At 35.6% G+C, this 17,455-nt stretch overlaps 1 protein-coding gene across 14 annotated transcripts in view; it reads right to left on the reverse strand.

The window, feature by feature from the left end:
• ptprfa (protein tyrosine phosphatase receptor type Fa) overlaps nucleotides 1–17,455 on the reverse strand; it is a 589,562-nt gene that overhangs the window by 141,650 nt on the left and 430,457 nt on the right. For all 14 annotated transcript variants that reach the window (XM_051933282.1, XM_051933291.1, XM_051933287.1 and 11 more), the window contains one exon: nucleotides 11,302–11,412. In XM_051933282.1, coding sequence (XP_051789242.1) covers nucleotides 11,302–11,412 — 111 coding nt within the window. The remainder of the gene's footprint in view (nucleotides 1–11,301; nucleotides 11,413–17,455) is intronic.

Genomic DNA, 17,455 nt, shown 5'->3' on the forward strand with positions numbered 1-17,455 from the left:
TATGAACAAAATCCAGAGTCAGGTATTCTAAGAAATATGACCCAGCAAATTCATAGTTCATAATCTGTGACATTTCTGGAAATTTACCAGGTCTGCTTATGTGCTAACAAAGCCGAAAATATGATGAATCAAGTGTGTCAAACATCATGACAGCTACATGAAAGACACATTGGCATTACTACAAATGAATCATAACCTTTAACCTCAGTCTTCACAAAACAATCTGTTATCTGTGTGAGACGTGGATGAAAAATGTCTAGATAATCAAAGAAGGGAGATGTTTTATATTCGTATTAGTTGGGGAAATTAGTAATTAGTTAATGCTAGATGCTTCTGCTGTTCATCTGCCTCATACACACTTCCACTAGCACATGTAGCAATGTGCTCAGCCAGCAGGCATATAGCAATGAAACTCTGGATGTGTAGCACCTGTCAGGTGGAACCTGACTTTTATTTAAGTTTTGAGATCAAATCCTTTATGCTACACTTTTGTCTTTACTATTATCCAGTTAGGGATCTGTAAATGTATGTCTCAAATGAGTCAGTCTTTTGATATAGTTACTTTGTGCAAAAATCATAATGCACAAACCAATAATAACAAATGAATCCCTAGTCTCTTTCCTACTCATCAACCTATTATCATTTATACTAAAACAAAACAACTGTAATGTGGATGGATTTGGACCTTTCTGTATGTCCTGCCTTAGATGTTTATGCCACTGACTGAGGAAATAATCAGATTTGTGAATGAATAAATAAATCCCAGTAAACTCCAGCAATGGTTATTTCTTACATCCATTGATCTGTTTAAAATCGCAACTGTAAAATAAGGCCTTACATTTTAGGAGATGAACAGATAATGGAGGTTGAAACAAGGTATACTGGGGAAGCTGAGAACACCCTTACAACAATTCTATATACCCTATATAACTCTGTGTTTTCTCCACAGATATTTGAGTAAAAAATTACTACCATGGACCTCTAAAAAACTTTTCTTCCAAGATTCTAAACAGCTTAATAAATATCTTCCCCCTTCACTATTATTATACCTTTTAGAAACAATGAATTACAATGGAATTCAACCAAACTGGAATCTTATCACCTTCCTAAACCCAATGAGCATGTGCATTATCTTCTTATAAAATTTAAAAGACATCAAATCTTTTACTGAGTGGTTAGTTTTTATAATATCTAAAGAGATACTAATACTATCTGCATCTAACTGTGTGTATGTTTGGGTATATACAGTATATATAGTAAATCAACACAAACAAAAATAATGTGTTGTAGTTGAAATACAAACAGGTTATATTCACATAGGACACACACAATATTCACTCACACTCTCGCAGGCAGACAATGCAGATCTTCATTTTCACACACTAAACACAAAAACAAATATGGGTCCCCTTATACATTTACATATACGGCATATGATTCTGCATTTATCCTGATCGGGGACTGTTATAACACAATAACATAAACAAAAGAAGGGAAAATCTCCTCAACCACCCCAGGAAAAAAAAAGAGACCAGTAAAGAGGAGGCAAAATGGCATACAGTTGAAGATTCCAAGAAAAATGATCCTTCAGGTCCTTCACAGCCCAGATATACAAGGAGAGGTGTTGCTGCAGACTGAAGCTAGGCAACATAATAAAAAGCAGGTTTGAAGAGAACAAGATGAATGGAAGACTAATAGGTATTCAGGCACAGCACGTCCATGCCTTCAAAGTAATATAAAAAGATACACGTCTTAATGAAAGACAAATGTGTTACAAAACAAACAAGAAAATAGGAAGCCTCTCTGTGCTTTTTCCCCTAGAAGTTATAACACAGGCAAGATCTGAAAAAAAAGTGTAAATTTCAAGCTGGGAAGGCAAAAAAAAAGGAAGCTCAGATTGAGAAATGAGGCAGACATCTTTGAAGAGAGCAGCTCCACAATATGTTATTCACTGTGAGAACAGAGAGTGAGGAGGCTGATTCTGTTAGTAAACTGGGACCAGCTGGCCAGCAGGATCATTTCTATTATTCTGAACCTGCAAATTCTTGTGCCTGAACTGTAAAAAGCATCATACAGAAGACTGTTATTTCAGCATACCACAATAAGGAAAAGAAAATTCATTTCTAACCTCTTTGTACCGCCTTAAAAATTAATAATGTAACACCAGAAACAAGCAGCTGGATATTGAAAATGTGAAGAAGAAAAGAGAGAACAAGAACACATTTATAATCATTGCCCATGTTACATACTGGTGGAACTGTCACCTTTACTCAGCCAGCAAAGACACATGGGAGGCTGGAAGTTTAGTACAGAGATTAGCGTTACAGTGTAACCAAATTTAGCCGCGTCCTAAAGCACAGCCCAAAGCCAAAACACATCTGCTGACAACCAACACTTAGATAACGGGTGTGCTCTATTTTCAAGCCCATAATTAGAAAATTTAGTCCCTTTTTTTGTCTACTTTTGGTAGGCACGTTGCAGCCTTTTCCTTTGCTTATAGCTTATCACTACATGTGTTATAGAACTAAAAAGGGCAGCGTCTATTAAGTATGCTCAACTTATCGTTTCAGTTCAATACACAGAAGGCTCAAATCATCATTCTCTAAGAAGATATCTGAATGATTAAGCCAAGTCTTGCACTTAACATTTTCAGATGCCTAATAGTGGTCATCCATCTTTTCAGAATGTCTGCACATAATATACATCTAAGAAGCAAAAACCAGTTTTGCCGAGTTTAATCAATCTTTATTTTATATAGAGCACCTCTTGTAGCAATCAAAGGCTTCCAGAGAAATTAATGTCAATGTAATCTAAGAATGTAACTCTCAGAAGAACTTATCGACATGTAAGGCTGAAAGCTTTATATTAGGTTTTCCATCAGGAAACCTTTGGGATGTTTTATGCATGACAAACAATTTCAGGCAACTATTTTCAATATATCATTCATACAAGGGAACTAGAGAAAAATAGACTTCAAAGCTTCCTTAGAAACAGATGTCTCATATTGCTAGTATTCTGATAGATAGGTGCTGTTTCCAGATGGAGTATCGCCACGACTGCTGAAGGTCTGTGCATCGGAGCTGGGGGGGTCCTCTACAGCGCATCTTCAACCTGAGCCTGGAACAGGGGAGAGTCCCGAGGCTTTGGAAAACATCTTGTATCACCCCAGTCCCAAAGGTATCACGTCCTAGTGAGCTGAATGACTTTCGGCCTGTTGCTCTGACATCACATGTGATGAAGACCATGGAGAGGCTGCTGCTTCACCACCTTAGGCCACAGGTTCAACACGCCCTTGACCCTCTGCAGTTTGCATATCAGGAGAAGGTGGGAGCGGAAGATGCCATCATCTATATGCTACACCGATCCCTCTCTCACTTGGACAGAGGCAGTGGTGCTGTAAGAATTATGTTTCTAGACTTCTCTAGCGCCTTCAACACAATCCAACCTCTGCTCCTTAGGGACAAGCTGACAGAGATGGGATTAGATTCATACCTAGTGGCATGGATCGTGGACTATCTTAAAGACAGACCTCAGTATGTGAGTCTTGGGAACTGCACGTCTGACATTGTGGTCAGCAACACAGGAGCGCCACAAGGGACTGTACTTTCTCCGGTCCTGTTCAGCCTATATACATCGGACTTCCAATACAACTCGGAGTCCTGCCATGTGCAAAAGTTCGCGGATGACACTGCTATCGTGGGCTGTATCAGGAATGGGCTGGAGGAGGAGTATAGGGACCTAATCAATGACTTTGTTAAATGGTCCGACTCAAACCACCTACACCTGAACACCAGCAAAACCAAGGAGCTGGTGGTGGATTTTAGGAGGCCCAGACCCCTCATAGACCCAGTAATCATCAAAGGTGACTGTGTGCAGATGGTGCAGACCTATAAATATCTGGGAGTGCAGCTGGATGATAAATTAGACTGGACTGCCAATACTGATGCGCTGTGCAAGAAAGGACAAAGCCGGTTATACTTCCTTAGAAGGCTGGCTTCCTTCAACATCTGCAATAAGATGCTGCAGATGTTCTATCAGACAGTTGTGGCGAGCGCCCTCTTCTACGCAGTGGTGTGCTGGGGAGGCAGCATTAAGAGGAAAGACGCCTCACGCCTGGACAAACTGGTGAGGAAGGCAGGCTCTATTGTTGGCATGGGGCTGGACAGTTTAACATCTGTGGCAGAGCGAAGGGCGCTCAGCAGGCTCCTATCAATTATGGAGAATCCACTACATCCACTAAATAATGTCATCTCCAGACAGAAGAGCAGCTTCAGCGACAGACTGCTGTCACTGTCCTGCTCCACAGACAGATTGAGGAGATCGTTCCTCCCCCAAACTATGCGACTCTTTAATTCCACCAGGGGGGGTAAACGTTAATATTTAACATTATACATAGTTATTGTCTGTTTTTTTACCTGTATTATTATCATTCTTTAATTTAATATTATTTATTGTATCAGTATGCTGCTGCTGAAGAATGTGAATTTCCCATTGGGATTAATAAAGTATCTATCTATCTATCTATCTATCTATCTATCTATCTATCTATCTATCTATCTATCTATCTATCTATCTATCTATCTGTTATTTTGTAATATTAATATCAGGAGGGAAGAAAGACCTCCAATAGCATTTCCTGAAGCACTGCGACATAACCGATTTGTGCAGAAAGTGGCTTACTGGATGACCAGGAAGTCAGGAACTGCATGTAGACAGTCAATGCTCAGGGCCCAGAAGACAAATGGGATTTTGAAAAGGAGATTTCAGTAAATTATTGTATTGCCTTGAATTGTTCATTAATAGCAAGTCATTGATGTTGAAGATAATTCCTTCTTCTATTCTTTATACAATCATGGCTGAAATTTTAACACACACACGCACGTGGTTTGAAAGCTGTACAGCATCATGGCAGTTGTGAGAGTCCCAAATTTGTAAGAAAAGGAGAACAACCTTGCAAGAAAATTATAGAAAGAAATGTATGCTTCAACAAGTGCTAGTTGTTACCATTGGTTTTGTTTTGCAATTGAATTAGTTTTGTTAAACTTAGACTTTGCTGTCAACCTATGCTTCTCTGACTACTCTCAAATTTAAAAGAACTAAAAGTATTCTCTGCTGTACAGTTAAATTCTCCTAACCAATCTCATTCAAAAGACTGAATGAAACCCAGCGTCACATACTTCTAAGTATAAGTTGCTGAGTTATTAGACAGTTGTGCATGGAATAAAGAAGACTTCAAAAACCCCACTTATGGTATGTTGATAGGGATGTCTTCTTCCATTGCATTTTATATGTAGCAACAGATGCCAACCCCTTATCTGATGTCCTTGGTGCCAGAAATGGTTCTGAATATGTCATTTTTCAGATTCCAGAAAAGAACCACCACTGAATTTAACACAGGTGCAGTCTTGGATATATTCCCATGGGAATTCAATAGGTCTTTTGCAGAGGTACAGGTAAGAAAACTCCAATGAATACTGCACGGAATGTTCTAGCAGTTATCAGCTTGTGAAAAGATTATACTCTAATAACGCTTTTTTGATATATTTTGGTATTGTTTTAAATCTTGTACATTTTCACTTATAAAAGAGAACAAACTATAATTACACTTAAGAAAGAAAGTGCAAATCTCAGGAGATTGTCAATTTGAGGTTACCTTAGTCGATTAACCTTTTAGAAGCACTCAACTGAAGTACTTCTAAAACTGTTAAGACTTGTTTTCGGGAGTGACGTCATAGCCTAAAAAGTTTGTTACTTTCATTGTAACTTCAATGCTCAAAGGCTGAAAAGCATTCACTCACCCCAGGGCTGTTGGGTCGTATTTGGTGCTAATAAAAAAATTTGAAAAAGCAAATGGGGTTTAAATTGTTCAGATAAGGGATTTTGGACTTGTACTTATAATACACTCTAGCATATAAAACTTAAGAACTAAAATGCAATGTTGAAAATGTATTTAAACACACTGAAACGTGCACAAGATTAAATGTGATATATAAAATAACCTAAAACAGTTTAGTGGGACACAAAAACACTACAAAGTTAATTCCCTTTATTCATTAAGGAGTACAGTTTGCAAAAGCAGTCACGCAGTGGTAGTGCTGCTGCTTTGCAGTAAGGAGACTGTGGGTTTGCTTCCCGGGTCCTCCCTGTGTGGAGAGCGCTTTGAGTAGTGAGAAAAGCGCTATATAAATGTAAAGAATTATTATTATTATTATATTATATTAAACAATTATTAAAAGCATTTTAATTGTCAATATGATAATTACTTAACTATAAAATGAGATGCATGAAAAGTCAGCACCTGAGACTGCTGTTTATAACTGTCACTCTGAAGGCACAACGGTTAATGGCGATTGTATACTTGGTAAGTAGAAGAGTAAAATATAGCAAATGCTGGAAATCTGGGCCCATGAGATGGACATTAATGGTGTTTATATGTTGCTGACACAAACATGGTGGATTCCTTGTATCGTTCTGCTAATGTGTCATTTGCTTTTTCTATGGCAATGAATGGGAGGAGATAGTTGTAAACAGACAAGAAAAAGAGCATTATTTAATGTAAATACTATTTAGAAGGGGTTCAATTGATCTTTTTACAGATGATGCATAATTTATGTTTACAAAAGCCTCAAACCTTTTAGCAGTTCCACTTGACAAAATGAGAATAGTCTTTGTATTAAAATTAAGAAATATAGCCAACTACATAACAATACCACGAAATACTGTACCATTTCCTAAGCCTGTGCAATCCTAAGCAGGACGTGAGGGGCTGGAGCCTATCACAGCAACAATCCACCTGTACAAGACACCAATCCATTGCAGGGGCGCGCACACACACGCACACACACACACACACACACACACACACACCCCTACTAGAGCCAATTTAGAGTCACAAGTCCACATAACCTGCATGTCTTTGAACTGTGGGAGGAAACCCACACAGACATGGAGAGGACATGGGACGCAAGCCCTCGTTTCCTTACTGTGACACAGCAGCGTTAACATAATCTCAATCCAATTTAACTTTAAATACACCGAGTAACCAATACCTTCCTGTTGATCATTAGATCACTGAGTTATGTAGCTACTACAGTCACTCTGATTTAATGGGGTTTATAGTCATAACTGACCTTAAAAACTATCATATGCAGGGCAGCTGTAATAATAAAATATCTAGAGTTATTATTAAACATGTACACCACAGTACAAACTGATGCTGATAGTATTTTCTATAACTGCAATATGTTTTAGGTGGATTCTTTATATAAAGCTGGTAATGGGTAGAAATAATGTAATTATCAGAAAAATATTCAATGTTTATTTTGTTGCTCCCTAGACATTTATGATCTTCATTATGAGGCACATCACAATATTCTTGCATTGTAACAGCATTTCTAACCTAAAACAATATTTATTGTACATTTCAAATACTGAAATACTGCTCAATCAACATTTGCAGATCTGCACATGCATTTATCAACAACCTAAATAAGGTTTAAATAATTCACTGATAACACACACCACTGTATTTTAATGTCAATGAAGGAGGAAGGCTGCTGGTTTGTTGGATTTCCTAATGAAATCATAATTAGATTTCTTGCAGACCTAAAGAATCTGATCTGCCTACTTTTGCTATTCTTCTCCTATTAGTTAAGACAGAAGATGTGGTGTAACCTGAATTCACTCATCTGCCAAATGCTCCCAGATCCCCGTTGAGTTTGATTCTCCTCTTGTTGCACATCACTGCACATACCATTCATTCCCTGCTGTCCAAAGTACTGAGACCAGCAGAAAATAGGATGCTGAATAAAGGCATGCTTCTTTAACAAAACTGAAGTAATTATATTACCAGACAGTAAACAGATACAGAGGGAAGCACCAAGAGACAATGCTTGAACAAAGAATTGCGCCTTTTAATGTCTACTCAGTTAAATTTTCTATGCTTAATAATGTGAACATGAACTGGATAAACAAGCTAAAAGAAGAATGGTTTGATATTTACAGTAAATACAAACACTCACAAATCAGGCCATCAAAGGTTTGAATGCAGTTGCCATCAGTCAGAAATTACATCTTTTCCTAGAAATGGCTACATTCTTGCGTCACAGTATATAACATTAATTGACTGCCTGATGTATTCATTATTTCCATTAACATGGCATCTCTATTTTAGCAGTCACTCTGGAATAAGATTTAGAAACTCTGGCTTTTAAAATCCATCATTAGGTCCTATTACATTGAAATCTGGTTTATACACTTTACTGGAATAACTGAGCTATTTAAGGAAGAATGAGGATTTTTAAATGTCTTAAAAGCCAATATCTAGGAACTTTTCAGTAACAATGTTTCTTTTAAAGATCTTTCTACCTTGAATTTAATTAACACCAGGATTCTGAGTGGATAGGATTAGAATTTATGCAAGTAATTTTGTAAAGGCCAGCATTAATATGTGAGGGATTTGTGACGTAAGAGACGTTTTGTTTGGATGTCAACAATGATGACTTTATGTTGTTTTTTTTTGGTATATACAAATAATTAAAGAAATACTCCACTTAAAAATTACATATTTTTTATGTTACTTAACCCATGTAGTTTGTAGTGATGGCAGAGAAAAAATTTTAAGGTAATATTTTCATTGAAAATGGAGATGAAAACATTTCTGTTTGAATGAGAGCCTATAGTGACCAGCACTGGACAACAACAAACATACGTTCATGAACAAATCTCACATTACTCGTGTTGCATAATCCACATGTCAAGTCATCCAGTCATATGCTCATGACTTGTTGATAAATAAATACCTCCTGAAAATGAATGTAGTCCAGAAACAGGAAGCCCTTTCACATGGGGTCGCACTTGGAATTGAAGATAGCACTCCTAATCAAATGGGGTCTCAGTGAGTTAAACTTTTTTAGCCTACAGCAAAGGAGGTTAGGTGGGGTCCAAGTTCAGGTCTTCACAATTTTAGAGGCTTTAATAAAGTGAAATTGAATCACATATTCAAGGACACCAGTAAAAATGAAAGGGAGGTATATCTAGGACTGAAACCAGAAAGCACTTCTTCATGCAAAGAGTTGTGGGAATGCAAAACAAACTTCTGAGTCTTGCAGTTGAAGCTGAAACCTTGAAAATCGAAAGTAATCTGTATGTTGGCTTTTAGTTAACCAAACGCTTGTTGGCCTGAATGGTCTCCCCTCGATTTTCTCTTTTGTTTGTATAAGTCATAGGTTAAAAAAAAAAACTGTGAAACACAATGTAATTAATTTTAGTAGAGTACATAAAATGCATGTTTTTAACAGCATTAAATAACAAGAGGAAAATAAACAATATTTGTTAAATTATTCAGTAACTGAGGTTATACAGAATTTCTGTTTTAAGACAGACTATTTCAGATATTCTCTAAAGCTTTTTAAATGGGATACTTTCAAATTTCAAAAATGTCTCAATAAAAATCAAACTTTCCCTACACATTCACTTGAAGAAAAAGTGCACCATATTTCAACAAAATAGGTCCACTGTAAGAGAAGTTATTTCATGCAGACAGACAGAAAGACATGACAATGACATTTTATGTAAAATTACCTAAAAAAAAATGAGAAAAGATAAAAAAAAAAAAAAAAAGGCTGGGCCTGGAGAAGTCTGCACACAAATTATTATTTAAACTATAACAACCTATTTGTGAAAATTGATTAATTCCACCTAATCATGGTGATCTGTATTAAGATTTTAATATGTCACATCAGTCATACACAGGAAAGCTAACGCAAAGACATATGGTTTTTCACTTTAGTTTTACCTTTTCCTTCACAAATATCATCCATCATTCTTTACAGGCTATTCTGAGCTATATAACTAATGACATCCCTTAGTAAAAATAACTCCAATTCACAGCTATGTGTTCTTTTTTCAACCAATGAAAATGCTTTCATTAGCAAAAATCATTTCTACAAACACTAACAAAAATAAAACAAAAAGAAACATATCTATTGTGGATATTTCAAGCTGTGGCAAAAATTAAATAGCTTTCCTTTTGGTACTGTGTTGAATATTTTTGGATATCTTCAAATTATGTTGTACTTCTAAAATTGCCCTTCTGTACACAATACAAAATGACCGAAAATTGGATTTAATTCTTTCCTTTTTAATCAATAATACCATGACCCAGAGAGCTCTAATGATTCAAGCTTCTAAAAAGTAGCCCTAATTTAAAATAGATCTGACTAAATAAAGTATTGCTGTGTATTCCAGCTGCATGTATAATGGAATTAACTTTGTTTGATAATTAACAGAAGATGCATTGCCCCAACATTTAAATCCATTGGGACCTCTAAGACTGTGCCTCTGGCATTTCGAGATAAGCTGGATAGCAGGCCAGTGGCAGCAGCTGTGATGTTGCACAGAAGTGCTGCATGTTAAAAGGAAGGCAGATCACAATCATTTCATTTGGGCTTCCTATACCCACTGGTTAATTTCACAATTAAATTTACCTCATCCATTTGTAGTCCCACTAATTAACAGTTCACAACATGAGCACTAAAGTTCCTTTGCTATATACGTATACTATAAGACATAGTATCCAAAAATCATTATCTGCATTTAACAAAAATTTCTAAAGACACTGTAGAGAAAACAGACATTTTTCTATCCTCTTTGAAATGCATTAAGTGCCAGTTTATTAGGCTTGACATTGTATTATCTCTCACAATAACATTTCGCTGTCAAAACCTTCAGATGTGATTAAAACAAGTCACACATAAAGAACAAAGACACATTAGACCGAAAGATCAAAATACTCAAATGTTAATTTCTGCAATATTTTAGGATGACAAGCATGGAAGGCGAGAAAACACAATCAGGAATAAAACAAACAGAATAAATGAGTAAACCATCAATTCTAGAATATGTCCTAGGTGTGAATTTCAAATCCCTAGAATGGAAAAAAGAAAGGTCAGAGAGGACATGGGATGCTGGTAGGGCATGTCCAGAACAAAAATATTTATATATATATATCAGTTAGGGTGCAAGATATTTTCCAGTGGATACATATTTGGTTTTCAATATTTTGCAATAAACATGGAAAGCAAAAAAATATTTGTTTCTCAACATTTTGCAATACATATGGAAAACAAAAACAACTAAACACTCAAAATTGTAAGTATATTTTAAAAAATCAATGCATTTAATTCCATTAGTCAATAACCCAAGCACAGCCTGCTATAAAATCTAAAGCCATGCACACATTAAGATTAGCAAAAGAATTAAAACGGACAGGGCAAGCTTGCTGGAAGGACCACTTCTTACCTCGCACATAGAGGTTGGCAGGGGCAGAATAACGAGTTCCTGCATTGTTGGTAGCCACACACTCGTACTTGCCCTGGTCAGATTCTTCACTATTTTCTATCTGAAGGGCACCTGTACGTAAGAGAAAGCAAACATAACATCCATTTTTACAGCTGACTAAAAGGGGTTAGCATGAAAATAAACGCAAAACATGGGGAAACATATAAGGACAGAATGCACTGAATGTGAATGACATTAAATAATGAAGACAAAGAGGCTCTCACGATATTTTTCACTTTCAACTTGCAGACAGAGGGTGAAGTATAGCAGTCAAATTGTGTGCAATGAAAGTTAAATAACATGTTGTTCAGATCTCATTCTCAGTGCCATAATCTTCATAAGCAGTCTGCTTAAAGGTGTCATGGACATAAACACAAAGTTAGACAACCAAGAAGCTGTTTTTTCTTTTTTTAACAGTATGCCTCCATGATACTTCCTTATTCATGCAACATATGTGTATGTATTTTAGAGATCTTTATACACACAAACACAAGTAGATCTAAAATAACTTCCGACTTTCAATTTAACATTGTTAATGCACAGACCAGAGACGTTAACATGAAATACGTCAGCCCAACTCTAAGAACAGTTCATTTGCTCTAGTCTGGTGTGCTGGAAAGAAATCTGACCTAAAGTCTGCCATTCTCAACATGAAGCTGCGAATGTCACAAATACGGGACAAGATGGTACTACCTTTTGATGTGTTGGTTAGGGTGTTGGTGGCATGTTCTAAGGTAATACTTTTAAGAAATTATTATTGTAATCACTGTTACTTTGATAAATGAAATCCACAGATCTATAGTGAAGAGGGTCATGTGAAGGTGGTCTGCATGTGGAAAATCTTAATGCACTACACACAAAGCAGTCTGATGTTTCCCACAACATGTTTCATATTTGCATAAGAAACACTATTTTGTAAGTGAAGCATTAGAACATCTACTGTATGTACCTGAACAACATTTACTTCTGAAGTTTTAGCTTAGTTAATACTAATGAAATAAGCTGTTATAAGTAATTGTTCTGTAAAAGATGTGAAAGCATAAAATACGTCAAAGACACACCAGTATGGTGGGAATGTTGAATAATTTGATATTTACACATTCCTTTACTATAGTGCTCAGTAACATATTTGTATGGTAAGTAACCATTTCACTTTTTTCAAGTGGTGACTGTTGGACTCTAAGTAACGATCTGCATTAAAGTACTCTCTGAAGCACATAAAAATTGGAAACTTGCAGCTAAACGTGCCCTCAAGGGAAGTTATGATAATGTCTCACAACAATTCCATACATTACATATATTTTTTCTCTTTCTTGTTTACAGTTGGTGGGGTTGCATGTTTAGATATCTCTCCCTTCAAGGTAGCCTCTGGGGTTTGAACAGAATACATAGAGAAATAAACCAGAGAGATGAGATTCACTGGATTCAGACATTCTGTACTTCTATCAACTGCTGTTGAGAAGTGGCCATGCATACAAACTGAACATCTCATCATAAATGTACAAATGTTCAATTGCTTTATGTGTGCTTTAAACATCAGCTTTTTGCAGAGCACAATAAAAACTGAATCTGTATCACGCATTCATGTCCAAAGCTATGGATGTTCTGTTGGTTTTGTTACAGAAAGATTTAATGGCAAATTTATCAAGATTTATTTAACCAAATTAATAACAAAAGTGTAGATTCTTATTTTCATATTGCATACATTCTGAACATCATAACAGCAGATGTCAGCGTTTGTCTTGAAGGTAGGAATTATTCATTGTCCTGGAAAGCACATGTCTATTGCAAGGTTCAGGAATCTGCCTTGAAGGAAGGTTTCTCTCACATTGATCTGCCTTGAAGGCAGGTGTCTATGTACGGTTGAACACATTCACCTTGATGAAGCTGTCCTTGGTAAGGACAGGGGACATACTTTAAAGGCAAATGCCTGTGTGGGACACTATCACCTTGAAGACTGTTGTTAGCTTGAGCTATCTGACTGATGCCACATACCTTCTGTGCTGTTGTAACTAGGCATAAGTGAATAAGACACATGGCTGAATTGTTACTGAGTGTTAGATGTTGTCACAAACTATTTGCTGAAAACAAAATACTCTCTTGTTACCTTCAAGACAGGAACACTATGTAGTACATTATAGAGGAAGGCCTCTTTCAGAAGGAGTCTAACAGAACAGCAGATTTTAAAAAGCTATGCATTAAAAGAGGGCATAGTGGGAACCTCAAACATATAGGTTCTCCTAATCTCAAGTAATATTGTCATTTATAGAGCAATGACAAAGTGCTAACACTCTGTCTGATTTTCTGCCTTACTGCATATATTTTTACCATGAGTGTTGTCATACTGTATCTTTCTCAAAAGACTACTATAAGAGAAAATGAATCCTGAGTGAACAATAACACCAACGTTTGATAGTTATTTTTTTTAATTAAAGAATTCAATATTTATTTAATTGCCACATGTCACATAGTATTAAGTGCCCTATGTGAAAAGTAAGACTTAGAATGAGAAAACCTTAGAAGCTGCAACTAGATGTTTCCTGTAGTTATAGATCTGCATCTCAGAGCTCTGTTAAGGAATTTTTGTTGTTCCCAAAGGCAAGCCTATCATTCTGAGATATCGTCAAAATTGAGGTATCGGAGAATCACTTTAACAGGTATTCAAAACTGAATAAAAGGTCTTTAAATCACTCAAAGATATCTCTAAATAAAGGAGAAGGGATTTAAAGATATCCGTGATTCATTTTTGAAATCTGTGTATCAATTAAAGTTATCTTTAAATGTGCAGGAAGTGATTTAAAGATATCTGAAAATCATTTAAAGGTAATTTAAAATGGGAAAGGATGTGATTTAAAGATATTTAACAATGACGTAATTAGAAACTGTGCAGTATTTAAAATATCTATAAATCATTTAGAGATATTGTACAGTGCAAGTTATTGCTAAATAATTTTGAGATAGCTATAAAGGATTTAAGCATATCTGAAAACACTTAAAGGTATCTTGAAATATTTACAGCTCTCTCTCAATAATACTATGTCTTGTCATAAGGCCTCCACTAACAGAAATGTTTCAACTCTACCATATTTGAAGTATTCTAAGCATAATATGCTCAGCTTAAGCCCTAGGAAAACATTTAAATAGAATTTAGGTCTACTTTTCATCTAGGTCATACCAAAATTCTAAATGTATTTTTCAACTATTATGATATAGACTTCTTTGCTTGTTTTGGAACCTTGTCTTGCTGCACGATTGAGCTTCATATCAGCTCACACGGAGAAGAATCCTTTAAGCATGAAAAGACTTTATACATCCCTTCAATCATGGCAAATCATATAGCTCTAAAAGCAGTAAAGCATTCTTAAACCATTATCCTACTATCACCAAGCTTAACTGTGCTTGAGATTCTTCGTGTGTAGAGATGAGCTAATACGACATCATTTCTCCAAATTCTTAGGTTTATCCAGACACTCTTTGTCAAACTTGACACAAGTGCTCTTGTTCTTGCGTTACAGAAGAACTGTACAATTTCTTGATGAAGGAGTCATGAATGCTAGATATATATATATGAATTTCCACTGAAAGTGAAAGTAAAAAACAGATTATTGACCAAAACATTCAAACAACTCACCTGAATTATCTTTTTAATTTAATAAAGTTCACTAGCTGCGTTAATAACTTTTACAATGCTGTAAATGACATGTTTGATTATATTGTACTGTAAAGGAGTGAAAGAAGTGAGAGAAGTATCAAAATTGTATGTTTTTCTTTAACTCTCCTTTATATACTACAATTGACAAGTAAATAGTGTGATAACAATCTGCAGGGAACATACTTTTTTTTACAGCACTGTCCCTTTAACGTTAGCCAAACAAGAGAGGAATGCAAATTTGAGATTTCTGTGAATTACATAAGGGGCGTGCTGTGCTGTATCACATTAGTGCATTTGAAATTGTATTTGTAAAGGAAATTACCACTTACAAGATTTTATTGGACTCTAAATGCATTAGTTTGATATGTCTGTTACATGTCTGTTAGAGCTTTTGAGGGATTATTTCAGAGGTTAAGTTATCTATAGTGGAATAATTTACCCAAATGACATTAAAGAATGGTAAAGCATCAAAAATGCATTCTTAAATAAAAGAAAATAAACTGGATTTAAGGCCTACAAGTGCATTGCAGTTGAATTTCCATTCTGGAGAAACAGGATTAATCTGTTTGATTAACATTGTAAAGTATGGTTAGGAAATATTGAAATGTGTCTAATGCAATAAATTGCTGGAAATTTTCAAATGAATAGTTTTAACAAAATTTTATATCATATCTAACCCAAATTGAGAATTTTTATGTGAAACTGATTAACATGGAAATGTTAAAAATCTCCACCTTTACATATTTAACCAACAACACAAGTTTACACATGAATGTTTTCTATGTACCCACCATGGTGAACAACTGCTGGCATGAATCAGCAGCATAGATAAGGCAAGCATATATATGTTTACTATATGTAGATAGTGGATTGCAGCTCAAAAACATTACTAGGCTAGTTACAAATACTTCCTTTTACTTCTAAAGCTTGGTTCCATTTACATGCAACTTTTCACCTTCTCACTATGAATTCCTCTTTTTATAAAAACCCTAATGCACTAATAAATTTTGCAATAAAAACATAAAAAGAAATTGAATTGAAGTGCTTGAACAAATAAGGCTTTTGGTTAACATTTCTCTCATTTTAATCCTCTTACATGTGGAGGTGAACCACTGATGACTAGGAATGAATGCCAAAACAGGTAATATAAAATAATAAAGATCTCAGCTGACCCGACTTGAATAAATAAGAGATATACTTATGTTTTCATAGCTAGAAGATTGACAATTTTAGGCTACAATAGTCTGGAATACTGGAAATTGTACAATTAACATTATTTCTTTTATTTCTGATGCACTGTAAACAATTCTCCACTGCTTTTCTAGAAATCACTGTTTACAGTTATTGTCCGTTTTCCTACCTGTTATACTTACTGTGTTTTCTGGTTGAAAGTACCTATGATAAATATTTGAAATTAGTAGCATTATCATCAAATCACCTGAAATATTTTAATGTTTTTGGTAAGTAATGTTACTGTTTACCACCACAACTCTACATCAAAGCATGTCTGACATTAGAAAACCCCTTAGACCTCATTCCACTGGCATGTCTACTGCTCCTGTTCAGGACATCTTGTTTGAAAAGCCCTACTCTTAAATAATAAAAAGCAACTTTCATCTTCACCCCATCCAGGGCTGATTCCTGTCTTACACCTGATTCTGCTGAATTGGATTAAGTGTATTTGAAAACTTGTGTTAAATTTTCATCCAGGCAACGTCCTATGGGAATTCTAAACTACATCTGTAAAAGCAGCTTGAGAAAAGGCTTTAATGAATAACCAAAATTTCACAGATCAGACAGATAATGTTGCTGTAAACAAACAAATTCTACATTATATACAATCTGTGACTGCAAACTGTCAATTAAAAAGTAGCTTGTCAACAGTGGTGAGATCCGTGAAGCCAGATTTATATCAATTGAATATTAAGAACCTAAAATAAGCTTTCTGTTATCATTCTTAAGGATTACAACTATGGTCTCTTAATTTCACCCATTTTACATTTTGAACATTGTAGACTTTCAACTAACAAATCTACTGTTAAAGAAAAAAAAGTCTGCATGCACTTTCCAAATGACAATGTGTTTCTGAAAAGGTAATAGCAAACAAAAAGAAGATAATGAAAGAAATGATTTTATCACAGAATGCAAATTACAAGAAAAAACACACATGGCACAGGATGCATGTGAACATCCTAGGTGGGTCTGGTGCGGTGAGCTCTATGCATTGCCAAATTAGCGTTTAGACATGGTGGGGGGGGGGGGATGGAGTGGGACTTTAGCAGCTGTATCCTATGCCATACGAGACAAGTTCAGATTTGAGGAGCATAGTGGCATGTCATCATTCTGATCAAGAAGTTGTGTAGCTTATTTGATAACAGAAGACGTCCTACTGAAACACTGGAATACCTTGTCATGCTTTCATTTAAATAACCAACAACAAACAGTTCACCTCTTGTTTCGTAT

The sequence above is a fragment of the Erpetoichthys calabaricus genome, chromosome 10 (assembly GCF_900747795.2).
Source record: "Erpetoichthys calabaricus chromosome 10, fErpCal1.3, whole genome shotgun sequence".
Taxonomy (NCBI): domain Eukaryota; kingdom Metazoa; phylum Chordata; class Cladistia; order Polypteriformes; family Polypteridae; genus Erpetoichthys; species Erpetoichthys calabaricus.